Source organism: Bos javanicus, chromosome 16 (genome assembly GCF_032452875.1).
Source record: "Bos javanicus breed banteng chromosome 16, ARS-OSU_banteng_1.0, whole genome shotgun sequence".
NCBI lineage: Eukaryota > Metazoa > Chordata > Mammalia > Artiodactyla > Bovidae > Bos > Bos javanicus.
The window spans coordinates 13,241,465-13,269,464 of record NC_083883.1 but is presented as its reverse complement, the minus strand read 5'-3'; the positions used below and the strand labels follow the sequence as shown (position 1 = coordinate 13,269,464).

The window sequence follows — 28,000 nt, the reverse complement described above, 5'->3', positions numbered from 1 at the left end:
ATAGATATGTATGTAAAAACAGAACATTCAGTACAGAGGCCAGAGTGCCGTGGAAGGTAATTACAGGGAGAGTAAAGTTCTTTTATGCCAGCAAAAACACTGGGTGTTTCAGGGAATTTCAGAACCTGATTTCAAAAGGATCATACAGGGAGGAACTAAAATTTAGCATGGTGGACTCCTCTACAGCATATATTTGTAAGTATGAGATTCTGTAAAATAGTGGAATACAATGATGTTTGCTTGATATAAATGACCGCTGGATGTTTATTTCAACAGCAGAAGTGTTAGCAGTTTCCTTCTACAAAAACAAACTAGTAAACACACATTTGCGTGGCCTAGGTTTTGAATACTTAAAACTTAAAGTGACATGTGTATAAATGAAGCTTCTAATGAGCAACAAAGGAAATATTACAGTTTTAGAGTATGGTCTTTCATTGTATGTGTTTTTTGAGTGATTGTGTGTATATGTTTAGATAAGAATATAAAGTCAGGTATTTCAAAATTGTTTGTTTCAAAAATCATGCATTACTAAATGATTAGTTCCATCACATAATAAGCTGTACTGATTTCAGGTGTAGGTTGTTAGTTTCTATGAAGCATTAACTTGATTTTATGAAATTTCTTCATTCTTTAATGTTATGCCTAAGCACAACTACACATATTACTTTTTTTTTTTTAAAAAGGCAATAATTTTGTGTGCAAAATTTTTTTGCAAACAAAAAAATTTTGTTTGTTTTACCAACAAAATCTCACTAAGATAAAATTTTTTCTAAATCTTATATGACATGTTACACTGTAAAATAAATGCATTTAAATGCCAACACAACTTACGAACAGAAAGACTATCAGGATAATAAAAATGTTTTTAAATATGTTAAAGCCTCCCTTTAAGAAAATGTATTTATTTTCCTATTAGTTTGAGAAATTCCATTTAAATATTAGAGGAAATTGAATCTATTCCTGGCTATATTATATATCTGACTCTATTAATAATAATGCATTTAAAACCAGTCTACAAATTCAGTCTCATAGAGAAAAAAATTGTCTTTCTTTAAAATAATCAGGAAAAAAGTTGAAGGCAAAATCAAATGGAAACCTAAACTTGTTCTAAATATTCTATGCTTAGATAGTAAAAGGGCATACTAGTTTTACGTAGAGGATATTAAATAATAGGTAAATTAACACACAATATTAAGTAAGAAAAAAATTTTTAATAAAGCAATGTAAAATACAAATTAAAAGTATAGGAATTTTTATAATATCAATGCATGAAACTAAAAAAAAAAAAACCTAAATAAAGAGTTAATAAATTAAAAATGGGGATAATCATAATCCAGTAGTTACAAAGTGGAAAAAATATTTGCTTAAAATGTAAGGCAGGGTATTTATAGAAATCTTTGCCAAATATGTGTTCTCCATAAAGCACGTGATAATTTTTTGTTTGTTTTTATTATTATTTTATCTTTAGGTCAATGGAATTTTTCCACATATCTTACCACCAGTATGAGAAAAAAATGATTATTGTTGATGTGAAGCTTGGTGAGTTTCTCCAATTTAAATCAATTCTATACCTTCTCAGTTTAAGTCACTCTTTCACAGGAAACTCTTTTTCTTGTCAAAATAGAATTGTAGTTCTAGGGAATAGTTGAGGCTCATTTCTATTTTTACCAGTAAATGACCATGTGTGCTCTGATTTAAAGGGTCTAATTTCACCAAAAATGTTCTTAATTGGATTTAACTATAAGCAAGACAAATATGATTTATCAACAGGATATTTTAATCAAATTCTAACTGTCAAGAACTATACTTTAAATTTTCTTTAGAATTTACTCCTTTGGGGAACAAAAATACTTCTTAAAAGTTTGCAATTGTAAATAGGAAAGTGTTTCACTCTGTCACTCTATGTATTGGTAACTCTAGACGTGGATGTGCTACTTAATGATAGATATTGTTGAACACAGGACTGCAGACATTTCTCTTTAAAACCACTAGTTATTTTGGAAGTTCTTTGTCGTCACACTGTGAATTGTATTTTCTTCGTTTTGTCAGATGAAGTTCCAAAGTCTGCCTTTTCTATTCTCCTTTTAGAAAAAGGTATGAGAATTATAATTTCTAAAGTTTACCTGCTCTCCATCTTCCAGAATTTGTTTGAAATACTTTGTTTTCTGTATCCTTGTTTAATCTCCCTTTCCCTTCATGTTTAAGCCTTATACATCCCTTTACTATAATTTTAGTAGTGTTGGTTGGAAGGAGTAATAAACTCAGAAGTTCACTCTGTTCTAGTACTAGAATCTGGGTTAAATATCTGTGCATCTATCTCTTGGTTTCAACGTCAAAGGCATCACAAGGACATGGGGAGTGTTCTGTGATGCTCCAGCAAAGTGGAGGTGCATATTGACACTGAATCCAGCAGCAATGGAAAGGGGGAACATAGGCATGCAAGGGACATGCAGTCCCAGGCATCTTACAAGATGAACAGTGTGATTCCAGGCACCAGGACAGTAACCAACAAGTTCCATCTCTTAATAGACTAGAAAACCAGAAAATGTCACCAAACACAGCTTTAGTGATCGAATTTTTCTATGTAAAATACATCTTCTACATAACTCTGTCACTAAATATTTACAAAGGAGGATTACAGGGAATGTATGCTGACACCCTGAAACACGAATAAGATTAACTAGAACAATTTAGGAAGTCTGAGCTGAACTTTACAAAGAGGAAGGAAGGCAGTCTGATAATGCATGCCTCCTGCGCATGCAGAAGACTTAGGAAATACTTTCTGAGGGGCAGGGTATAAGAAGCCGAAGGAGGATCAATCAGATTACCTGGAACAGAAAGATTATGCACACGTGCTTTTTTTTCTAATATTTGCAGTTCCATTTTAGAGAAAAGGAAATTAGGCAACTGAGAGTTTAGTTAATACACCTAAGTTCACACAGCTAGTAAGAGCCTGAACTCAAGCACATGTCTGTCTGGCTTCAGAGCCCAGGATTACTTTAATACACCCTGCCACCTCTCAGGAGCTGCAGGAGCCCCCTAAACGCCAGTGCACCTGGAAATTAACCTTTGCTGTGCTTCTGTCCTTGTGGGTGTTGCACACTAGAACTGCCTTGCTTTTGTCAAACAGGTCCATGAAATTTTTAAAATAGGATGATTTATCAACAGACATGAACTTTAGAAACACAGATCACCAATGTATGCACGTAGAGCCAGTAGATCAAGCAAGGCAACAATGAGGTATAAAAACTCTGAGTAAAGTAGAGCTGGGAGCATAAGTCCAGGCCAGTGGAAGGCAGAGATGACCCGCAACACTGACAAGAAAGGCACACGAAGGAAAGAAGTCCTCCACCATCCTCCCACTTACAAGACAGGCAGAGAGTCATCAGGGAATCTGTGTCTTAGAGGCCATGGCAGAGATGGAGAATCTTAAAACCTGGACAACATGAACATAGTTGAGGGTCTGTCTGATTTACACACAGGATCAGTTAAGTACAGCCAGTCACTGCAATGTTTTCTCAGCCTCCATTATTTCAGTGTTAATCATCTTCAGTCAGATTTGTTCTTCTAGAAAAAGACTTATTTTCATCACACTATTATTTAAAGTCCTCAGTGAGTTATTCCTACCAACAGAGTAGAGCCCAGCACTGAAGGCCATCCAGAATCTACCTGCATGAGCAAACACATCCCTATAATAAATTCTCCCTTTGCTTTAATTTGCATGTATCTATATTTGCACTCAAGAGTCCTAATTTTGTCCCAACCTACAGAGATATTTAACAATCTGTCCCTTGGTCCCCCTCACAGCAGAAACTCATACAGATAGTGGAGTCCATTAGATCACAGCATCCATAAGCTCTCACCCAAACCTGCGAATACTCTTAGATTTGCTCCTGCTTTCCCCACCCCTCCCAGTTACAAGGAGAGAGTAACTTCCTCCTGTGCTTCCACCAAGACGTCTCAAAGTCCAGGCTCCCCTATTCTGAATCCCTCCTCCTCCTCATTTTCCAGAAACCTGAAATTCTACTGATTTTCTTTCTCCTATGTCTTCATCTTCTGCCCATGGTTACTACGGCCAGCCTCAGGCTGAACCACTCCCAGTATTGACTTTGTGAATGATGTCCCCAGAGATGTGCGGGTCAGGATGGCCACCCAGCATAGCCCTGCCTCTCCATCTCCAGTATGCCTTTCTATCTACAGCTCTCAGAAGGAAGGAAGGAAAGAAGGACGGAGGGAGAGAAGGAAGGAGAAAAGGAGGGAAAGAAAGTGTAAATAGTCTATACAAGCAGCCCTGTGTGTCCAGGTCTCCATTTCCTCTTATTTTCTTCCTTCTTCCTGCCCTTGCCACTCCACTGAAACCACACTCCCTGGGGTTATCGATGACCTTCTTGCTTCTGATGCACAGTTTCAGTCCTTTGTTCTCTGAATTTCTACCCATCTATCTCTAAGAGTTAGCCATTTTTCCCTTTTGATAGTTCATACCTTGATTTCTATGACACTTTATTATTCTGATTTTCCTCCTGTAAGCCTCTCTTTATCAGTCTCCTTCTGAAATATGTGTGTTCATTCATCTGTCTGGAGCCACCTGCTTTTCTCAGGTTACACTGTCTCCTGGACCATCTCCCCTTTACTTTTGGCTTCTCCTATGTGTTCTTTGAAAACTGCCCATGTTTACTTTGAGGTTGAATCTCTTACCTGACCTTTTTTCCTTTCTTTCTCCCACCAGGAAGAGCCAATACATCAACATGTTTGGGAGGAGGAATTACCATAACATGTTGATGTATCCCTTCCCACTATTTCTGAGGCCACCTTCCTCATCTAAGCCTGTACTGTCCCTCCCCTGGACTCCTGTGGTCACCTCCTAACCGGTGTCCCCAGTTCCACCCTGGCCAGCCTACAATCCATTCTTTCACAAAACCAATTTCAAATGTTAACACGCCTATTCCATATTTTCAAACTTTCACTGACTTCCAGCTTCTTACTATGAAACTGATGGTATGGAAGGCCTGTGGTGCTTGGCTTCTCCCTCCCTAATAACTTCATCTCCTACCACACTCCTGCTGCAGTGAACACTTCAGAACCTCTTCGAGCTCTCTCCCTGCCACACTGTGGACTCACACAGTGACCACATCCTTTCATTTCCTCAGCGAGGATTTGACCCACTGCCTCCTGACCTGGATCCAAGCTGCATCTCTCCTTCACTCAGCAGTCCCTGCTCATCCCCTAGGTTCCACTTCACCTCAGTGCCTTCTCGCACCACCTCCAGGTCTGGTTAGGTTCTGCTCCCATCTGTACTCATGGGCCCTGTACTTTCTGTCCCAGAGTCCCCACCGCATAAATTTTCACTGCCTGTGAGTGAGGATGAGAAGAGGAAAGACAGGATCTATGTAGACCCCTGGCAGCCAGAACTTGACACATAACAAGTGTTCAACAGAGGATTCCCATGAGTCAATAAAGACTGATATAAAACTGTTTGTTCTTGATAACTCATTGTAGTTAAGTGTGAATATATATTTAGCAAAATATTTCCAGCCCTCATTATAAAGTGTAGATTTAATTATTAACAAGTGTTTGAGTTTTTTCCTCAAAATCCAGAATTAAAAACTTTCTATGCAATACATTGTCAGATAAAGCCTGGGCTGACTAAACTCTACCTGAATTTTAAAGTCAAAGTTACACTGACCGGAGTGGGGAAAGTCAGGTAAGCGACACTCCACTCAGAATTTGCCCTTAAAAAATCTCACTTTTTACTTGGCTATTTACAATGTTTTATTTGGTTAACTACAAAGAGGCCAGCTCTTGTTCCATATATTGAGAGATCTTCCTATAAAAATGAATTACTTGACATGAGAAGACTTGGAAGTTGGTGAATTCATTGTTGGGAGGCCCTACGTGGAAAGATTTTTTTGGAAGAGCTGTATTTTTTGTAAAGATGTTATTAGAGAATAGGTGGGCCAGATGGCTTCTAAAGTCACAACTCAAAGTGCGTATATTCCTATATTTTCAAAATTATTTACGACATATTTATGAGTCATTTTGTTCTCGTCCCTCCTTCTCATTCCCACAGTAGTTGTGCTCCATTAACTTCAAGAGCCCAGCTTTATTTTTTATGATTAAACTTTCTGTGCTTTCTAGAAATAGACTCTAACATACAGTAATTTTAAATGACTAAATTATACTAAGTAAATGCTGCATTTCTCTAGAAAAATGAGCAGGCGGAATTGTTGGATTTGTAAGATGTGCAGAGATGAATCTAAGAGACCCCCTTCAAAGTAAGTCACATGTAAATTCTATTACCATTTTAATGCATATTTTTCACATGATAAGTAGGTGTATGTTTATTCAACTTCTGTCAATACATTTTGCTCAGAAAGTAAAATTTGCATTTACACATGAGTAATTCCACCAGAAGGGTAATCATGTATTACACTAAAGTTCCATTTTCATTATTCATGGTTTACACTTGAGAATTCAGCAAGTTAATGTTTTTAGAGCGTCTATTATGAACAAATATTCTTAGATTTTTTTTTAAGTCCTATACAGCTAAAACTTTACATGTTAAGATGAGATTCTTTGATCCAAAATATTTACACAGTTCAAGTCCTTTATCTACAAAGTGCCAGACCTTATCCCTGGTTGGAAAAGGTGAGACTGGAGGGATAACCAAATGCTCATCAAGTGTCCAGGTCTCTTCTACACTTTGTCATAACTCAAAACGCAGCTGTTTGGATGGGGCAGTGGCTACACTAAAGTGGAAAGTGTAATGCCTGAGGAGGGTAACAAACCATTTGAGCGGATTTGCTCACCTCAAAGAACCCCCAGGTGGAGGATCCCTGTGAGGTTAGCCAGGGAGCCCGACCATCTGCATGGAGACTCAGCTGTGGACACACGTCGCCATCCCCGTTACCATTGGAGATCCTGGAGTGCAGGCTCCCGCCCTGAAGTGCCCAGACATCCAAAGATGCTGACCAACTACCACATTTATGGGGAATGGAGAGTCTCTGGTGGTGGGTGGGAGAAGTGGGAAGACCCAAAGCTCAGCATTTCAACTGACTAGCTTACGCTGCTGAACTGCACAGACCTGTGTGAGAAGAAAGAAGAGAAGGCTGGTTTGGGGACAGCTTCCTTCGCTTCTGCTGATAATTTTCATAGAGCATCACCATCAGTGCTTGGCTTCCTTCTACCTGCCCTGGAAACCCATCCTCCAGGAAGGCGAAGGCCAAGGAAAGAGAATTCATGTTCCTCACAAACCAGGACATAACGGTTACTTGATAAATGCTTTACATTCTTGACCTGACTTAATTTTCATGATAACTTTGTAGATAATAAAACTGAAGCTTGTAAATTTCAATTTAGACTAATAGCTATTGAGTCCAGCATAGGAATTAGAACCAAGGACTGTCAGACTCCAAACACTCCTCATTCCTCTCTGCACAATGTTGCAGCGGCTCATATGTTCCCGCATCTGTTTGGTACCTGCTCTCTCTCTACCCAGAAGAAGGAGGGAGTACAGAAGTGGATCATGTTATCAGAGAATTCGGTAGAGGGAACAAATCTGATTAGGATTACTCTGATAAGGGAAAATGGTAGCCATGGGAAAGCATGAAATAGGAAAAACCACAAGCAAAACTGGGATTAAACCAAAACCAAATTTAGCTTCACAACTTTACCCCTAACCATAATCACCCTAATCATGATGTATCTCCATAAATCTTATGCCCCTTAGAGGCACAGGAATTCCCTTGCCAACGATCACCAACACCAAACTCTGAGCTACTCCAAGATAGCAACGGCCTCTCCTCCCATCATGAAGGTCTTCTTCTTTCCTACATAATGATTAGGTCTGCTTTACACCTTGCCAAACGCTTTTCATCTCACTGGATTGAAAAGGTTATTTTAGGCTTCTGTTTTTAGAGTTCTAATAAGAGAAGAGAACAATGAGTCAGACACCATTTCATGGAAATGTTTGTTGAAAGTGATATCCACGGCAGTGTACTGTTAAGCCTCAGCAATGATGCAAACAGCCCGTCTAGAACTAGCAAACGTCATCTGAAGGCTCAGAAAACAAAGGATATTGGACCATTTTAGGACTCCCAGCATTTTCCACGTCCCAGATTACTTTTTTAGCCTCTTTAATCTGCCTTCATTGTGTTAAGTACCTGCTAATGCTGATGGCTGTCTCGTCAACACTGAGTACTGAGCTAACTATACCAGGTAACAGCCGATGGGCAGTCCTTGCTGGTATCTGCAGTGGCCTTTGATTAGATGCAGTCATTACAACAAGGAAAATTAAGACTGTATCATAAACTGAATGGCAATTTATGCATTGAGTATTTTAAAGGGGGGAAATAAAATGACTCACAGGTAAGAACAGTCACCAGTTCACCTCAAAAAGCCCACTAAAATGAACAGAAATGAAGTCTTGAAGCCAGTATCTTCCACGGATATTTTCAAAACCGTAAATAGCTTTTCTCATATTGTTTGGATCAAATGTAACTTGACATATCATTCAGATTAATAAAAACTAAAACCCTCAATATGTAAAAAAAAAAAAATCAAATAACCAACCAAGAAATATTTATCCATAGTAAATACAGAGTTACTAACCTTATCACATGAATGCAGGCCAATAGGTTTTGTGGATAAACTCTAAGATTCTAGTAAACATGTGGGCAAACACATGGCTGGTGGCCGCAGCATAAGACCGACCATCATTTTTAAAGCATTGGTTCTACTCCTGTAAATCTCACAAGGAATTACCTTACCCGCAGGCATGGCAAGCCTCAATGACAGCTGGGGCATATTTGGTTTTATTGGTAAAAAATTAGAAATTATCAAAACACTCATTGAGAATAATTACGTACACTATGGCATGCCCCCTTGCATGGTCAATGCAAAGGATAGTGACTATCAGTGATTATAAATTTACAGTTATAAATTATAACACTATAAATGGTTATTAAGACAATTGTGAAGACAGAAAAGGCTGATTAAAAGGGTGTGTGTGTATCTATACATATGTATGTGTACATGTATATATATACCCACACACACATAAAGCATGCACACAGACACATACACACACACAAACACACATACACACATGCTCAGAACGATTTACTTCTTGGTTAAAAGCACACAAACATGCCTACAACCAAAATACTAAGAAGAAATACATCACAACTTTAACAATAGCAATTTGGGGTACACAGACTGTAGACTGTAGAACACTGATTCTTCATCTTTTTAAAATTCATCTTAAAACATCTTATCAGATTTTCAAGTTTATTCTACTTTTATATTTTTATCATTCTAACCACTTAGTAAAAATAAAATGTAAAAGATCACTGAGGAAACAAATTTCCATCCAAAACTATAGAAAAAGAGAGTACAACTATATTGTGACATTATTTTCAAGATAGCGTATTTCTACTTACAAAAAAAAAAAAAAAACGCTTGAGAATATTTTAGTGCAATGAGAACCTTCTGTTTCTTTTCAAAGCCTGACTCTGGAAGAGGTATTACAGTGGGCCCAGTCTTTTGAAACACTGATGGCTACAAAATGTGAGTATCATGTATATGTCATTTGTTAATAACTAGTTAGTTTTATGCTTGGAGGAAAGGAGGCACTTGATGCTGTACATGTGCTGCTCTTCTCACATCCTTCTAAATGGCAACGGCCAGTTAAAACAAGAAACCTGAAAATAGTTTGTCGTGTCAACCACTATTACTTTCTTTGGTGTTAATTAAAGCAAGATTAGTCACTGTGAATGTTTATTCTTCACGGGTATATGTGTAAAATCCCATGGAAATATGCTTAAATAGTAACACATACTGAAATATACTACCTTACTGCAGCTTTCTAAAGTTATAATTAAAAACAAAAAAACCTGACAATTTGCTGTTCTCAGTGTCTTGAGAAGCAGAATAAATTTGAGTTTTGATGTTCTAAAACTCCTCAAAGTTTACTTCTAACTTTATCAGTGTCTGACTGAAGTGGGACTTTATATAAGTCCATATTTAGTTATATGTGTCAGCATTCAGATGGCATAAATGGAAGATGATAGCAGTGGATGTGAGAAAGATAAAGTCAGAGGCTCAACACAGGAAAGTGGAGGAGCAGTCAACTGCATTTGGTTGGAAAGTTGGGAGGCTACAAGGAATGATAAGGGCCTTCTTAGATGGTGCAGTGGTATAAAATCCACCTGCCAATGCAGGAGATGTGGGTTTGATCCCTGGGTCAGGAAGGTCCCCTGGAGAAGGAAATGGCAACCCACTCCAATATTCTTCCCTGGAAAATTCCATAGACAGGGGAGCCTGGTGGGCTACTGACCATGGGGTTGCAAAGAGTCGGACACAACTGAGTGACTGATCACATACACACACAGACACACACACGCACAGAGAAAATGATAAACACAGAAGACAGATACAAAAACAATTAGGGGAAATGCAAAGAAAATTCCTTTGTTTGCTGAACTTGGCAATTTTTTCAAAATGCCATTTGTTCCCCTCAAATGTCTGCTAATGATTAATATCTCTTTTTACTTGAGAGTCCCTGTTAGCCTCTCTGTGACTGTTGAATCTGTTCACACCTATTGACTGCGGAAGTGGAGTTGGCTGTGCTTCCAATTTGGGCTTTCCACGTGGTGCTCGTAGTAAAGAATCCGCCTGCCACCAGTGCAGGAGACACAAGAGACCCAGGTTCAATCCCTGAGTCGGGATGATCCCTTGGAGTAGGAAATGCAAACCCACTCCAGTATTCTTGCCAGGGAAAGCCCATGGGCAGAGGAGCCTGGCGCGCTGCAGTTATTCTGGGCAGGGTACTTCCTGTCCCCAGGGGCTCGCCATGCTCTTCTGACTCCAGGGCCCCACCTGGTCTGGAGACTGCTGTTGCTGCCCAGCCTGCAGGGCCACAGCACAGGCGCGGAGGCCTGCCCCGCCTCCTGGACCCTCGGCCAGCTGCCCTGGCTCTCACAGCCACGGCCCCGGCTCTGTCACCCCGAGCCCACCTGATGCAGCAGCCCTTCCTGGTGAGCAGGGAAGCCCACACCTCTTTCTCTGATGCCATCACCTTCGCCTCTCACTTTTCAGGGGGACCTCATAGTCTGTGATCCAGTTTGCCAGCATGATTGCCGATTTTAAGATACTCTTTCTGGTCAATTTTAGGACACTGGTATAGGAGGAAGAGACAAAGGTGTAAGTTCAGTTGACTACACTGACTAATCCTCTGTTAATAATTTGGAGTTCAGTCCCAACCACCAGCAATCCACATTGTGCAACATTGCCAAGATTAATTTCCCTCCTGGAGTTTATTATTCTTCATCTGTAGAATGGTCTGATGTCATCTCTCCCTTCAGCATTGCTGCACAGATTAGATATACACCCCCTCGCTCAGTGCCTGATACAGATGAGGCACACAGTGATTGAGAGTTACTTTTCTTAGTAAAAAAGTGCTTGTTTTGAATATCATTCCTTTTTCTCCGCTGCCTACTCAGAAGTCCAAAATCTCCAACTTGGTTCAGCTCTGTACCTTACCCCAGTGCTCTTGCTAACACGGACCTCCAGCTCTGTCCCTTAACATACATGCTCTTCTGCCCATGTGATGACTGTTTCACCTTCTACATCCATGACTCCTTGGTCCAGCTCTGCACTAAGTCTTCTCTGGCTCCTTATCTACTCTGCCCACCCTTAAAGGAAACATTCAACTGCCACCCTCTCTTCTTGGAAAGCTCTTGGAAATATATTTTTTTCTCTCTTCTATTAGTTAATATCATTATTTACTTTGCTTCTAATTATAGCTGTTTTGTGTATTGGGTTTTTTCCCATATCCCCTTTCTCACTAGATTATAAATTCCTAAGAGCACAGATCACTTCTCATTCACCTTTCATCTTTCCTCCCAGAGGCTCAAAGCGTGCTTTGTACCTAATGGGCATGCAATAAATGTTTAATGAATAAATACGAGGCAAACGCTACTAAGAAAAGATCAAAACACCAAACCATATTATGTAAGAGTTTCTGTGCCAGTCTTCTCAGCCTTATAAACAAAGTAAATGAAGTTAATTACTTGGAAAAAAATTTCAAGTGGGATCTTGGCTAGACTTGGCAATTTCGAGATCTAGCATTATGAGACTAAGTCTAAAGACAAGATGAGCAGAGGGAGACAGCGTACTGCTCTTTACAGAAATCACCAAAACAGGGTAGGAATCTTACCAGAAGTTGAATTACTGTGAAATTCATGTAGAAATTCAACAATCACACAATTAAAGGCAGATAAAACAAATCATTTTCTTAGACATGCAATCAGAAACATAAAACTAAGAATATAAACATTAAATGTGTCAGAGAATAGTGTGTTTACATTAACCAAGGACAGGAGTAAAATGCTTCCTCTAGCTAAGACGTGTAGATGCCTCCATATAGATTAAAAGACAGTTTCTAAGAACATGTAGTTCAGAAATCCTCAGGGAAAAGTTTCTCTCAAGGGGCAAATTTTGAGCTGAGGCTTAAATGACTCAAATTTTTGTAATTTGATAAAGAGTTCTGACTCTAAGTATGTTAAAGATAGGGAACAGTTTTAGAAGAAGTAAAGACGAATGAGTGCTTCTTTCAATGAAGGTATAGGATTCCTCAGGATTTGCTGTGAAAATTGGTCTCATTAAAAAATCTTCACAATGAATTAAATAAGAAAGTACCTTTCAAAAGATGATAGAAAGTCCTTCAAGTTTCCAAACATCAACGATTTTATGAAAAAAAAATTATTTTCAAATGGCATAAAAGTAGTAACTTTTTGAATGGATCAGGAAATAATTTGTCTGAGCTATTTACTCACTGCCCCATAAAAACACCTGAGTATTATCAAAGATTTTCCTTCAGTGAAGCTGACCTAAAACATGTCATTGCACCCCAAACTATTACCAGAGTGAGAGGCATCACTAAGATGTAAAGTAGAAAGACAACCCTGTGGGTATTTCTGAAGGCTAAATCCAGTAGAACTAGAAAAGAGCAGGGGGCCAATGGTCACCTAAAACCTGAGGGCTCTACAAACTGGAAGGTCAAGACTGAAAAAGAATTAAAATCAAAACTTTGCTTAACCAAAGTTTTTATTATTATTTTGATTAAAATGTTAAAGAGTGCAGAAGGCTCATACATATATTTACCGACCAAATCTCAAAAGGTGAGGATAGAGGTTTATTTGTGTTCGAGTAAACATAAATAAAAATAAGTTTAAAACGGCAACTAATGCCCTTGGGTGAGTCATTAAATCCTTCCGTGTGCTGGGCTCCCTTTCAGGCACCACCAGACAGTGCAGTGAGAGGCCCAGAGGGTCACTGTGCTCAGCTCACGTGCACCCTCTAGAGGGAGGAGAGAGACAAACAGGCAAGCCACGCAATAGATCAATTAATTCCAGAAAGCAGTTCAGTGCTTTGAAGAGAATAAGCCAGGCTGTATGACAAAGAAAGGCAGGAGTAAGAAGGAAATTCAATGACATGATTAGAGACAAACTGTGCTGCTGCTGCTGCTAAGTTACTTCAGTCGTGTTCGACTCTGTGCGACCCCATAGACAGCAGCCCACCAGGCTCCCCCGTCCCTAGGATTCTCCAGGCAAGAACACTGGAGTGGGTTGCCATTTCCTTCTCCAATGCATGAAAGTGAAAAAATAAAGTGAAGTCACTCAGTCGTGTCCGACTCCTAGCGACCCCATGGACTGCAGGCCACCAGGCCCCTCTGTCCATGGGATTTTCCAGGCAAGAGTACTGGAGTGGGGTGCCATTGCCTTCTCCCAGAGACAAACTATAGGACAGTGTAAAGTTTTGAGCTCAGAACTGAATGACGAGGAGTGGCCAGTAGCACTGGGGTCAGAGAAACCCAAGCAGAAGACAGGCCCTGAAATATGAGTGAGGTTAGCATCTTCAATCAACCAAAAGAAATTTAGTAGGACAGGGGCACAAGGCCTTACAGGCCACATGAACAACCTTAAACAGAAGAGTAATGAGCATTAATGTACTTTTACAAGTACCCTTTGGTGGGGGGTGGGTAGGTAAGGGAGGAAAGGGTATTAAGAGGTACAAACTTCTAGGTATAAAATACATAAGATACAAGGATGCAATGTACAACACAGAGAATATTGCCAATATTTTATGATAACTTTATACAGAGTACAATCTATAAAAATATCAAATCATTATGTTTTATCCCTGACAGTAATATAACAAGTCCATTAAAAAGTTAATAAAAGTACCCACTGAAAAAAAGAAGCTGAGAGACTAGTTAGAAGGCTATTTCAATAAACCAACTAGGACTGGAATTCAGTGGGGAAGACAAAACTAGGAATCATTAGCATATAGATGTTAATCAAAGCCACAAGGCCATGAGATCACTTAGAGGGAGAGTTCAGAGAGGTCAGCAGAGATCCAGACAAGGGGCTTAGGTGCACAGGAATATTTCCAAATCCAGAGATGAGGAGGAGTTTGTGAAGGAGGTAGAAAGGAGGGTCAGGCGAGTGAAGGATGACCAGAACGGCTTATTTTCACTGGAGGCAAAGAAAAGAGCACTTCTGGGGGTGTGCACTGGCTAAGGCTGCAGGGGAGTCAGGGAAGAGGCAGAAGGGGGTGACCATGGGGAGTGGCAACATGGAGATCAATGGTGCCCTGACTAGAGGAGTCTGGGGGTTATTACTGGTTTTACTTGGGAAATAGAGCAGCACATTTGCACATGACAGCAACCGTTAGTGAGGAAGAAACTGATGGCATAGAACAGAGGGGGGCGCCACTGTAAGAGCAAAGGAGAACCACAAGGTAACCGAGAAAGCAGAATTAGGTCGGAGCTACAAAAGAATTGTTTGGCCAACCCAAAAAGGAGCTGGGATCCTTTCCTTCAGGAAGAGAGTTAGAAAGGGCAGGTACAGTGGAGGGGGCTTGGTTGATTTGCTGGAGAGAAGATAAGGGAACCTCCGCCTGATTAAACGTGTGTCCTCAGCTAAGTCTGAGGCAGCAAACTGAGGAGAGGATGATTTGGCATTTTAAAAGGGCCAGTTCAGTTCAGTTGCTCAGTCGTGTCCAACTCTTTGAGACCCCATGGACTGCAGCACGCCAGGCTTCCCTGTCCATCACCAACTCCTGGAGCTTCCTCAAACTCATGTCCATAGAGTTGGTGATGCCATCCAACCATCTCATCCTCTGTTGTCCCCTTCTCCTCCTGCCTTCAATCTTACACAGCATCAGGGTCTTTTCCAATAAGTCAGTTCTTTGCATCAGGTGGCCAAAGTATTGGAATTTCAGCTTCAGCATCAGTCCTTCCAATGAATATTCAGGACTGATTTCCTTTAGGATGGACTGGCTGGATCTCCTTGCAGTCAAGGGACTCTCAAGAGTCTTCTCCAATACCACAATTCAAAAGCATCAGTTTAAAAGGGTAGAAAATTGTTTCTTGAGAGTTTGGAAAGGCACAATATTAGCGGAAGATAGCAGCATGACTATCACTCAGGGTGATACTGAGTGCCCATTTAAAAATTTTCAGTGATGATTTCAAGTGAGAAAGCACGTTGTATATTTTTCCTTGGCCTGTTTCCATTCACTGGGGCACAAACACAAGAAGAGACACGTAGTTAAGCACTTTTAGATCAGCATGTGTTCTGACTCTGAATTAAGATGGCATCAATCTTAATTTTGGTCAAAATCATCCTTAAGAGTACTGAATGCTTCCTTCGGTTTCTAAGCAGTTACAGCCACCGCGGACAGCCTTGGAAACGCCAGGTGGAAAGCGCAGGCTTATCGTAGTGCTGGAGGCACAGCGGCTGCTCCACGCCGTGAAGGCCTACGCTGCTGGGGAAGCTTCATCACGGCAGAGGGTGGACCCTGCAAGTCACTGAGGGACACCATCGTCCCTCCAGGGTGTCCCCTCAGCTCTCCACATCTGTGCTGCTCCCTGGGGACTGGCAGCTTCCTCCACCATCCTTTATTCTCTGCTTCGCTACCCACTGTGGTTGCCAATGGTCGCCCTCCTCAAGCTCATATTTCCAATGCTGCCACACCCAGTCCTTGCTGCTTGGCACTTTAGGTTTCTATAAGTTCTCATGCAAATGCTCACCTTGCAGGGAAAACAATCGAACAAAACCTGGCCTCTTCTAGACCTCGCTGTTCAGTTAGCACATCTTCTATTTCCCTCTCAATAAACCAAAAGTAGCAACAGTACCTCCTATAAGCCTCTGGTCTTTGGTGCTTCCTGGATGCTGAATAATTAGAGGCAGTCTCTTTACTTTCCTAAACCTATAGACAGTCTCTTTAAAATACAGACGCATGAGAGATCCAAAAGCCTGGATGGACCAACATTTCCTTATTGGGACCAATATTTCCTTATCTGCTATCTATGACGCAGCAGGTCGGCACAGGGCATGCAAAGGTGAGGGCAGGGCAGTCCTCGTTCTCAAGGGGCTGGCAGATGAGGGGAGAGTAAGAAGTAACCCAGCAAACAGAATAGACCCGGACACAGATGGAGATAGAATGAGAATGAAAATAAGTGTGGATGGTGTGCTGTTTGTCAAATGACAGGAAGTACCTATTTAACCTACTGGAGGGACAGGGGCTTCAGAGAGATTTTTTTCAGAAACTGAGATACCGAACCTGCGTCTGAGATCAGGGTATAAAGCCCGCCACAAAGAACTGCATACACAGCAGCATGGTGGTCACACGCTACCTGGCCAGGAACAAGGCTCACATCAGGATGGGGTTCAGGGGTGATGGGAGGAGGCTGGAGAGGTGGGGACTTACCATCAGAGCAATGGCAGAGGCTGAAGGCTATAAATAACAGGTCATGGCCAGATTTTTGATTCAGAGATTTTTCTCTAGTAAAAGTGCAGAAAAGACTGAAAGCAGATCGGATGGATGAACTTAGACTTTTTAAGGATAGAGAGTTTACAAATACTCCCCTCAAATCATAAACAAAAGTAACATATAAAAGTAAACAGAAGATAATGCCATAAATAAAACAGATGGTGTCTTTAATATACAAAAAGATCTAGAAATTCAAGAATACACTAACAATGCAAAGGAAAACTAGGCAGAAGATTTGAAATTCACAGAAAGAAAGGAAATCAGCTAGAAGAAAGAAAACACGCTTAAGCATTAATATTTTAAAATACAAATTTAAATAATTACAAGTCGCTGGTTTTACACAATCTGATTGGAATGGAAGGAGTGAGTGGGCATGTCAACACTGCTGTTACTAATGAAAAATAATGAAATCTTTCTGAAAGAAATGTTATAATAGGTATCGGGAATCTCTAAAAATATTATATCATCAATCTAGTAATTCTACTCTTTCAATTCTAAGGAAATAATTAGAGATGTAAAGATTTATAACCCAAAATGTTCAATTGTAGTATAAGTTACAACATATAAAGGGTAAATAATCTAAACATTCAACAATGACAACTTCGCTAAATATAATATAGTGCAGCAGTCCCTGCAGTGGATCATTGCAACCTTGAAGAGTTCAGTTTAGTTCAGTCACTGAGGAAGGCTTTCTTATCTCTCCTTGCTTTTCTTTGAAACTCTGCATTCAATGGGTGTATCTCTCCTTTTCCCCTTTGCCTTTAGCATCTCTTTTCTCAGCTATTTGTAAGGCCTCCTCAGACAACCAATGAGTCAGTTATTTGCATCAGGTGGCCAAAGTATTGGAGTTTCAGCTTCAGCATCAGTCCTTCCAAGGAATATTCAGGACTGATTTCCTTTAGGACTGACTGGTTTGACCTCCCTGCAGTCCAAGGGACTCTCAAGAGTCTTCTGCAACACCACAGTTCAAAAGCATCATTTCTTCAGCACTCAGCCTTCTTTATGGTCCAACTCTCATATCCATACATGACTCCTGCAAAAACAATAGCTTTGACTACATGGACCTTTGTTGGCAAAGTAATGCCTCTGCTTTTTAATATGTTGTCTAGGTTGGTCATAGCTTTTTTTCTAAGGAGCAAGGGTCTTTTAATTTTAAGAGTAAACAGGAGAAAAAAAGGAGTAAAGAGAAAGTGTTTGCAAGAGTGATACAAAATTGCTGTCACTGTATAATGTCAATAAGGTAACTTGAGAGTGTGTCTGTGAAAATGAATGAATACTGTTTAGATAGAAAGTTAAACAAGAGCAAAAGACTGAAAGCAAAAGGAAGTATATCAAGTTGTTAAATTCTGTATTTAAAAAACACTTAATAGTACTTTAAGTTCTTTTGCTGTACAATAATACAGCTAAAAGAAGTTAGGAGAAAAACCAGAAACGATTAATGTCATAGAAGTCAAATCAGAGAATTTTAATAAAACAGACTTATTTTAAAACTTCATGCAGAGGCTGGTAGAATTATGGAGCTCACTTTCCCTGGTGGTTTCTATTAAAAATAAAATGGATTCAATATTGCTTTAGAAACATTTCTGATGGCAGACAGCTGCACAGCTCACTCTTAGGATTTAATGCATGCCATGAGCCTTGCCGCCTTGCAGAAAATGGTCCTGGGATAGATGGGCCACCATTCTGACCCAGACAAGAGCAATGTCATGTTAGTTTCTTACATCAAGATACCAGCATGTGTCACCTTGTGCATCGTGGAAATACTAATTTTGGTGACTAATTTATGAAGAACACACTAGGGAGCACCAAAGACACCACTCTCATTCTTCAAGGAAAACAGTGTACACTATGTGTGACATAAGCGTAGTTCTTTCATCTTCTCAGTTTAATGAGAAGTTCTGCTGTTTATCCCTATTAGTCTGCTCAAGCAGAATCGAGGTCTCTGCAGCAGAGCACTCAGAATGGACCAGAACAAGCCACACTGAGCTGCATCACCTGATTTGGAAAAAGCTTTCCCACCTTGTAATCCTCCTGTTGTAGAGTCAACAGAAATGCTAAAGTGAGCATCTCAGTTCTGACTTTAATAATAGCTTGGATTCCTGGAACTCTTTTGTACAAATGCATTGTAGGCTGCTTAACTTGCTTAACATAAAAAATTATATGAAAGACAAAATCCTATAAAACATACCCATCATGTGAGCACTTGTTCTACACATCAATCATATCAGAAATCTCAGACAAGTTCAGGTGGTCCCAGTCAGCTTTCACTAGGTTATGATACAGTAACACATGGTACGAAAACCCCCTAATTTATTACAAGAAAGATGTCTTTCTTGTTCACACTACACAATCACTGGGGTCAACTGTAGCTCTGGTGCAGGTCTGGCCTTCAGACTAAAGGAGCAGCTCTCCCAGAATGTGTCCTGCTCACAGTGGGGAGAGGAGCAATGGTGGAACTGCCTGATCAGCCTCGAGCCTTCTGTTTGACCTGCACATGGCTCTGTGCATCGCTGACACAAGTTCAGTGAGCAGGGCTGGTACAAAGGGGATGTGAAAGCACAAATCTCCTACAAGAAGGGCAGGGATAGTTGATAACTATCACCTTCTACTACATTAGATATCTATATAAAATTACATGTGGCAACACAGAGATGGCTTCATCAGCAGAGGACTAGGGAATATTGAAAACTGTTGAACTACTTCAGTTCAGTTCAGTTCAGTCACTCAGTCGTGTCTGACTCTTTGCGACCCAAAGAATCGCAGCACACCAGGCCTCCCTGTCCATCACCAATTCCCAGAGTTCATTCAGACTCACGTCCATCGGGTCAGTGATGCCATCCAGCCATCTCATCCTCTGTCGTCCCCTTCTCCTCCTGCCCCCAATCCCTCCCAGCATCAGAGTCTTTTCCAATGAGTCAACTCTTTGCATGAGGTGGCCAAAGTACTGGAGTTTCAGCTTTAGCATCATTCCTTCCAAAGAACACCCAGGGCCGATCTCATTTAGAATGGACTGGTTGGATCTCCTTGCAGTCCAAGGGACTCTCAAGAGTCTTCTCCAACACCACACTTCAAAAGCATCAATTCTTCGGCGCTCGGCCTTCTTCACAGTCCAACTCTCACATCCATACATGACCACAGGAAAAACCATAGCCTTGACTAGATGGACCTTTGTTGGCAAAGTAATGTCTCTGCTTTTGAATATGCTATCTAGGTTGGTCATAGCTTTCCTTCCAAGGAGTAAGTGTCTTTTAATTTCATGGCTGCAGTCACCATCTGCACTGATTCTGGAGCCCAGAAAAATAAAGTCTGACACTGTTTCCACTGTTTCCCCATCTATTTCCCATGAAGTGAGGGGACCAGATGCCATGATCTTCGTTTTCTGAATGTTGAGCTTTAAGTCAACTTTTTCACTCTCCACTTTCACTTTCATCAAGAGGCTTTTGAGTTCCTCTTCACTTTCTGCCATAAGGGTAGTATCATCTGCATATCTGAGGTTATTGAGATTTCTCCCAGCAATCTTGATCCAGCTTGTGTTTCTTCCAGCCCAGCATTTCTCATGATGTACTCTGCATAAGTTAAATAAGCAGGGTGACAATATAAAGCCTTGACGTACTCCTTTTCTTATTTGGAACCAGTCTGTTGTTCCATGTCCAGTTCTAACTGTTGCTTCCTGACCTGCATACAGATTTCTCAAGAGGCAGGTCAGGTGGTCTGGTATTCCCATCTCTTTCAGAATTTCCCACAGTTTATTGTGATCCACACAGTCAAAGGCTTTGGCATAGTCAATAAAGCAGAAATAGATGCTTTTCTGGAACTCTCTTGCTTTTTCCATGATCCAGCAGATGTTGGCAATTTAATTTCTGGTTCCTCTGCCTTTTCTAAAACCAGCTGGAACATCAGGAAGTTCCCAGTTCACGTATTGCTGAAGCCTGGCTTGGAGAATTTTGAGCATTATTTTACTAGCATGTGAGATGAGTGCAATTGTGCAGTAGTTTGAGCATTCTTTGGCATTGCCTTTCTTTGGGATTGGAATGAAAACTGACCTTTTCCAGTCCTGTGGCCACTGCTGAGTTTTCCAAATTTGCTGGCATATTGAGTGCAGCACTTTCACAGCATCATCTCTCAGGATTTGAAATAGCTCAACTGGAATTCCATCACCTCCACTAGCTTTGTTTGTAGGGATGCTTTCTAAGGCCCACTTGACTTCACATTTCAGGATGTCTGGCTCTAGGTGAGTGATCACATCATCGTGATTATCTGGGTCATGAAGATCTTTTTTGTACAGTTCTTCTGTGTATTCTTGCCACCTCTTCTTGATATCTTCTGCTTCTGTTAGATCCATACCATTTATATCCTTTAGGGAGCCCATCTTTGCATGAAATGTTCCCTTGGTATCTCTAATTTTCTTGGAGAGATCTCTAGTCTTTCCCATTCTGTTGTTTTCCTCTATTTCTTTGCATTGATTGCTGAGGAAGGCTTTCTTATCTCTTCTTGCTATTCTTTGGAACTCTGCATTCAGATGCTTATATCTTTCCTTTTCTTCTTTGCTTTTTGCTTCTCTTCTTTTCACAGCTATTTGTAAGGCCTCCCCAGACAGCCATTTTGCTTTTTTGCATTTCTTTTCCATGGGGATGGTCTTGATCCCTGTCTCCTGTACGATGTCATGAACCTCATTCCATAGTTCATCAGGCACTCTATCTATCAGATCTAGGCCCTTAAATCTATTTCTCACTTCCACTGTATAATCATAAGGGATTTTATTTAGGTCATACCTGAATGGTCTAGTGGTTTTCCCTACTTTCGTCAATTTGAGTCTGAGTTTGGTAATAAGGAGTTCATGATCTGAGCCACAGTCCGTTCCTGGTCTTGTTTTTGTTGACTGTATAGAGCTTCTCCATCTTTGGCTGCAAAGAATATAATCAATCTGATTTCGGTGTTGACCATCTGGTGATGTCCATGTATAGAGTCTTCTCTTGTGTTGTTGGAAGAGGGTGTTTATTATGACCAGTGCATTTTCTTGGCAAAACTCTATTAGTCTTTGCCCTGCTTCATTCCGTATTCCAAGGCCAAATTTGCCTGTTACTCCAGGTGTTTCTTGACTTCCTACTTTTGTATTCCAGTCCCCTATAATGAAAAGGACATCTTTTTTGGGTATTAGTTCTAAAAGGTCTTGTAGGTCTTCATAGAACCGTTCAACTCCAGCTTCTTCAGTGTTACTGGTTGGGGCATAGACTTGGATTACTGTGATATTGGATGGTTTGCCTTGGAAACTAACAGAGATCATTCTGTCATTTTTGAGACTGCATCCAAGTACTGCATTTCGGACTCTTTTGTTGACCATGATGGCTGCTCCATTTCTTCTGAGGGATTCTTGCCTGCAGTAGTAGATATAATGGTCATGTGAGTTAAATTCACTCATTCCAGTCCATTTTAGTTCGCTGATTCCTAGAATGTCGACGTTCACTCTTGCCATCTCTTGTTTGACCACTTCCAATTTGCCTTGATTCATGGACCTGACATTCCAGGTTCCTATGCAATATTGCTCTTTACAGCATCAGACCTTGATTCTATCACCAGTCACATCCACAACTGGGTGTTGTTTTTGCTTTGGCTCCATCCCTTCATTCTTTCTGGAATTACTTCTCCACTGATCTCCAGTAGCATATTGGGCACCTACCAACCTGGGGAGTTCCTCTTGCAGTATCCTATCATTTTGCCTTTTCATACTATTCATGGGCTTCTCAAGGCAAGAATACTGAAGTGGTTTGCCATTTCCTTCTCCAGTGGACCACATTCTGTCAGATCTCTCCACCATGACCCGCCCGTCTTGGGTTGCCCCACGGGCATGGCTTAGTTTCATTGAGTTAGACAAGGCTGTGGTCCATGTGATTAGAGTAAACTACTAGTTTAGATTAGATTGAACTACTTGGCTGGCCCCAAAGACCCTTCCTCTGCTCAATCAGGAGGGAAGTTAAGGAAGACACAGATGCAGGCAAGTTCTAGAATAAACTCTTCACTATAAAATGAAACTAAACATACAGACAAACACAAATTCAGAATACTATAACATGGAATCTCATACTGGTTTCCAAATTATCCCCCTACCCCATTCCATCCACTCAACCCATGCAACCAGCCTGGTGGCTAAGTCTCATTCCAGGGTCTGTAGATTTCATCTGGCAGCTCATTTTTCCCCTATTCCACAACTCGTTTATTTTAGGATCCTGTTTCCTGTTCCTAATGAAGCACTCAGTCAAAATTTCTCCATGTACAAAGTATAAAAAATTGCTTTTTATTTTCTTAAATAGAATTCCAGTTCTTTCAATGCATACTGCAAATTATTGGCTTCCAGCTTTACTTGTTAGGCCAGAAATGGTTTTCTATTTTGATTTGTTTTGTTTCATGATGTGCCTGCCCATTCAGCTCTTTCTCTAACAGGAATGCCAATTGCTACATCTGTATTCTCTGACCCCAGTTTTCTGTGCCTGTGATGAGGTTAGGTACATCTTAAACTGCTGTGAAAATAAACGTTCTTGTTTTAAGTTTAAGGTATATTCCCCACTGGGTAGAAATATTGAATCCCATATCCTTTCCTGTGTTACATTTTCATATATGCCCTACCCCCATCTCATCTGTCCTCTCAGTTCAAACATGCTTCTTTTGAACCATCTTCCACCCAATGTTCTGAAGGCTACACTTGCTTCCATAATAATAATGAACTAAGCTCTAATTTTGTGTCTTCCTAGGGTAGCACATTTCTTGCAGATCACCAACTTTCCTGAACTCTAAAGCTTCCTCAGAAAACATTATTAAAATCTGTCTCCATTTGAGTTTTTCTCATGAACACAAAATACCTTAATTGTCATCTTCATTTTTGTACATGTGCTAACAAGCAGTAGAATCTAGGAGTCAAGGAGCCTGGTTTCTATGCTAGGAAACTCATTAGATCCACTGTCTCATGTGAAGATTTAGGAAAATATGATTTTACTCACCATAGCCACTCCCTCTGATTACTATTATTTCTTGCAACAGTTAATGATTCTAAGTTATTGTTCATCAAAAGCCTATGTTTCTTCTTCATTGATAGCCTTCTTCTATCAACGGAAAGTTACCCCATTATCTACATTTAGCAATCCAGTTTCTCAGATGTGCCAAGAGACTTCCTAGCCACCAAAAGAAGTTTTATGTTTTCCTCAGAGTGTTCATCTTTAATCTTCACAATACTTGATCTCCTCAAAGATTCTTACTAAAGTGCTAGATTTGTGAAAGCTCACTTAACTCTCTTCTTCAAACACGAGCACCCACAGAATAGTGGCTTAATGGAGAACGTTCCTCCCACATGTCTGCCCTTATCTTCCCACTTCAGAAAAGACCAGAGCACAGGACGGCCATCTCTGGCATCAAGTGTCACTTAATGGTTGTTCTGCACACCCTCACTGTGCTGTTCTAGATTCTGGGACAGTTTCCAACACCCCATCTGAATTCCAGTCATTGACTAGTCCTTCATTTCTGGTGTGAACCCTAAACCAAGAACATGAAGTTCAATTTTTCATTATCCATATTCTCCTGCTTTAACTGCATATGAGACACATCCCAGGCTGTAGAGCCTGATCACTTTATCATTTCTACTTGGACTGGATATTTTCTTTTCAATCTTAACCAGCCTGTTTAGCTTTAAACCTTGCTCTTATTCTCTAGTTTGTCTCAAGGTTTTACATTTTTCATCTCAGTTTCATGATCAGAGCTCTGTCCACTGATCCCATTTAAGTCCTGTTTCTGGGTCCCTGTGACCTATCCCAGCCACATTAGTAGGCATCTTGCCCTGAGTTACACAGAATAAAGGGATGAAGGAATGACCCCACCACTGACTGGTGTTGTCAAAACACCCTTCCAATGCATAGAACTAAGTGAGATGTGGAATGTGTATGTGTATCATTATATAATATATAATATATTGTTAAATAATTTGGGGTCTCTGATTCAGGCATTAGTTTTAAATTGTACTACATATTGTTCAGATTTTTTTTATGATTTTGACCCATGAAAATAAACTAATTTCTCCTCTACTTCTAGATGGCCCGGTGGTCTACGCAGCATACTTAAAAACAGAGCACAGTGATGAGAATATTAAATTCTGGATGGCATGTGAAACCTATAAGAAAACAGCCTCACAGTGGAGCAGAACTTCCAGAGCAAAGAAGCTTTATAAGGTTTACATCCAGCCACAGTCCCCTAGAGAGGTAACCACACCTGACTATGCTGGAAACTGGAAATCAACACCTCCCAGGAAAGCATTAGTGTCTGTCAACCACACATATGTGCCAGCAGTCTATACCCAGTACCTCCTATAATGCTATGAAGTTGGTACTGTTAACCTCAGTTTACAGATAAGAAACCTAAGAATCTGCAAAGTTAATTTATTAATACCTTCTCCAGTATCACACAGCAGTTAAGAGGCAAAATCAGGCCTGTCTGGCTCCAAAGCCTCTCCTCATTAAATTATCTTAATTCTCAGGAAAGTATAAAAAGAAGTCCTTGTAAGAAGAGTTGACTGCGCTACAAGGACCTACAGATACACATACCATAGTGGCGACTTCCCTAGTAGGGCAGGCAGAGTGGGCAGAGTCTGGCCCACCCCACCAGGGCTCCTGCTCTGCTTAGTTTAAAACCAGCAGAGGGGTCACACTGTTACTACTGCCCATCACTTACAACTGCAGAAAGAAAATAGAGTTACAATGAAATAGATACACTGAGACTCCTCCTGGTGGAGAGAGAACCAGGAGTGAAAATTCTGATCATGAGGATGAGGACAGATGGTTTATGAGATTCCAGTCTCTCAGGAGAGTCCGACATTAATTGACTTGTTCCTCAAAACTCTTGTCTGGAAAATACTTGGTTTATTGAAATAACCACTTCCCTCCCCTATTTTTCTACTTCTCTTCACTTTCTTCCCATTTCAGGAGATGTTCAGTTAAATCAACATCTATGACTATTTAAGGAAGGTAAACTTTAAAATAGCACCAACTTCCCTTTCCTTTAAAAGAGGACTCCATCTCATAAACGTCCTTCTTTGCAGACTCCACTAACAAACCACTTGCATCCGCCTAAGTAAGCAGTGGTTTCTGAGATTTCCTTGGTCATGGGCTTAATGTTTTGTGTGTACGTGTGGTTTTTTTTTTTTTTTTTTTTTAATCTGGGATGTGGAGTTGGATGTTTATTTTTTAAAAAAGCAAGGAGCTTATCTCATACAAGTCTTTTAAGATGTCAATGAAAGTGCAGACAAAATTACCCTAGTCCACTGAAAAGTAGAGCAGGAAATAAATTAAACCTTTCCATTCTATTTCCATCTTCAATTATGCCTACTTATGCTTCACATGTAATTTTACTTTGCAGATTAACATTGACAGTTCAACAAGAGAAGCTATCATCAAAAATATTCAAGAACCCACTCAAACATGTTTTGAAGAGGCTCAAAAAATAGTGTACATGCACATGGAAAGGGATTCCTATCCCAGGTTTCTGAAGTCAGAAATGTACCAGAAACTTCTGAAGACTATTCAAGCCAACAACAATTCTTGACCACCACTCAAAAGCTTAAATTGAAGATGGTATACAGAATGTGTTGGTTTTGTTCTTCTCATATAAAACTAAATTAAAAAAATCAGAAATAGAGTAGAAAAGAAATATAAGAAATCAAGCCATAAGTTGATTTCTGGTTCTCAACTAGAAATAGATCCTGAAATGGACGGACTACAGAACTCTTATAACATGAATAACACAATCTATGGCATACTTATGTAGCTCACTTAATATATATGGAGAAGGAAGGTCTTTCTTCATAAATAACATATGTAACATAAATAACAAATAAATATGAAAAAGGGATTTTACTGTACAAATAAACTAAATGATAAGGTTTTTATTGTACAAATCAACTAAATGATAAACTTTTTACCATACAAATCAATTAAGTGGATTTTTTAATTAATGAGATTTTGCTGTCATAATGCAGATAGTTCAGTTCTTTAAAAATTGTAGCTATATGAGTTGTGTCTCTAGCATGAATGTATTCTTTGAACAGAGTGCTTATAGTAACTTTATTAATAACTAGTAGACAAACCTGGTGCTCAGAGTATCATCAATAGTATTATATCATGAGCAATATAAAAAGATGTGTTCTTGAAAGATATTTTTAAATTTTCCTGATATTATGTTCATAACTCTACTTCTATATCATATATATCTTCCACATGTAAAAAATTCCAAATGAGTCTAAGCTATTTAAATGTATGAATTTCCTCATTTATTTCTATACTTATCTTGCTATAGGGTAGGAAATTTGGTTCCTATATTTTGAGATTTTTTTTCTCACAATGTGAATCCATCACAATCCTGATAATCAATAAATACAAATATAAACTAAAAACTTTATAAGTATGCTATTGTTTTTCAAAGACATGATCAAGTTATTTTTCCAGCTAAAAGACTGTTTTATCTGCCCTCTTATAGAAGCTTCTCAGACTCTGTCAGGAGATTCTAGAGAAAGAACTCATATGTCTGTTTGACTTGCTTTGTTCAGCACATAGCACAAGATAAATGTGCCATAGGAATGGATAAACATTCTTTACTTTTGATAGAGAATAAGTTCCTTAAAATATTTAATATCATTTTTCCAAAGAATTAACTGTAGGAAAGTTTTTATTGAGATTTTTAGCTTTAGTAGGAAAAGTATTTCTCAGGTCTTGAATTTGATTGCAAAAGCATTTATTATAAAATGCCTATAAACCTAAGCTGTATCACATGAAGGTAAGGATTAACTTGAATCATTCTCATTAAACAAAGAATTATTATAACATAGAATCAATATTTAGGGGCTCATTTCTTTTTTTATTATTTTTTAAAATATATTTATTTTCATTGTAGGTTAATTGCTTTACAATATTGTGGTGGTTTTTGCCATACTTTGACAAATGAACCAGCCATGGGTGAACTTGTGTCCCCCTGTCCTGAACCCACTGCCCACCTCCCTCTCCATCCCATTTCTCTGGGTTGTTTCAGTGCATCGGCTTTGAGTGCCCGGCTTCATGCATTGAACTTGGACTGGTCATCTATTTCACATATGGTAATATACATGTTTCAATGCTATCTTTCAAATGCTCCCACCCTC

The 28,000-nt window shown here is 39.8% G+C and overlaps 1 protein-coding gene and 1 long non-coding RNA gene across 10 annotated transcripts in view; one reads left to right on the top strand and one right to left on the bottom strand.

The window, feature by feature from the left end:
- LOC133227569 (uncharacterized) overlaps nucleotides 1-28,000 on the bottom strand; it is a 356,831-nt gene that overhangs the window by 162,611 nt on the left and 166,220 nt on the right. The window lies entirely within an intron of this gene.
- On the top strand, nucleotides 4-26,750 carry RGS13 (regulator of G protein signaling 13). 8 transcript variants are annotated; one of them, XM_061382177.1, is made up of 8 exons: nucleotides 5-195; nucleotides 1,469-1,539; nucleotides 2,050-2,094; nucleotides 5,628-5,701; nucleotides 6,204-6,272; nucleotides 9,503-9,564; nucleotides 24,907-25,073; nucleotides 26,227-26,750. In XM_061382177.1, exons 5-8 carry the CDS (start codon nucleotides 6,208-6,210, stop codon nucleotides 26,410-26,412), a joined length of 480 nt encoding a protein of 159 aa, XP_061238161.1. In that variant the 5' UTR covers nucleotides 5-195; nucleotides 1,469-1,539; nucleotides 2,050-2,094; nucleotides 5,628-5,701; nucleotides 6,204-6,207; the 3' UTR covers nucleotides 26,413-26,750. The 8 variants fall into 8 exon arrangements, with proteins under 8 accessions (XP_061238163.1, XP_061238160.1, XP_061238161.1 ...); XM_061382178.1 differs by lacking the exon at nucleotides 2,050-2,094; XM_061382173.1 differs by having other exon boundaries at nucleotides 5,628-6,272.

Bases quoted from the DNA above. Each gene is read 5' to 3' on its own strand.
- RGS13 (XM_061382176.1), top strand. From the start codon at position 6,187: ATGCTGCATTTCTCTAGAAAAATGAGCAGGCGGAATTGTTGGATTTGT. The intron at 6,273-9,502 runs GTAAGTCACATG...TTCTTTTCAAAG, and splicing joins TCTAAGAGACCCCCTTCAAA to CCTGACTCTGGAAGAGGTAT. The intron at 25,074-26,226 runs GTAACCACACCT...TTTACTTTGCAG, and splicing joins AGCCACAGTCCCCTAGAGAG to ATTAACATTGACAGTTCAAC.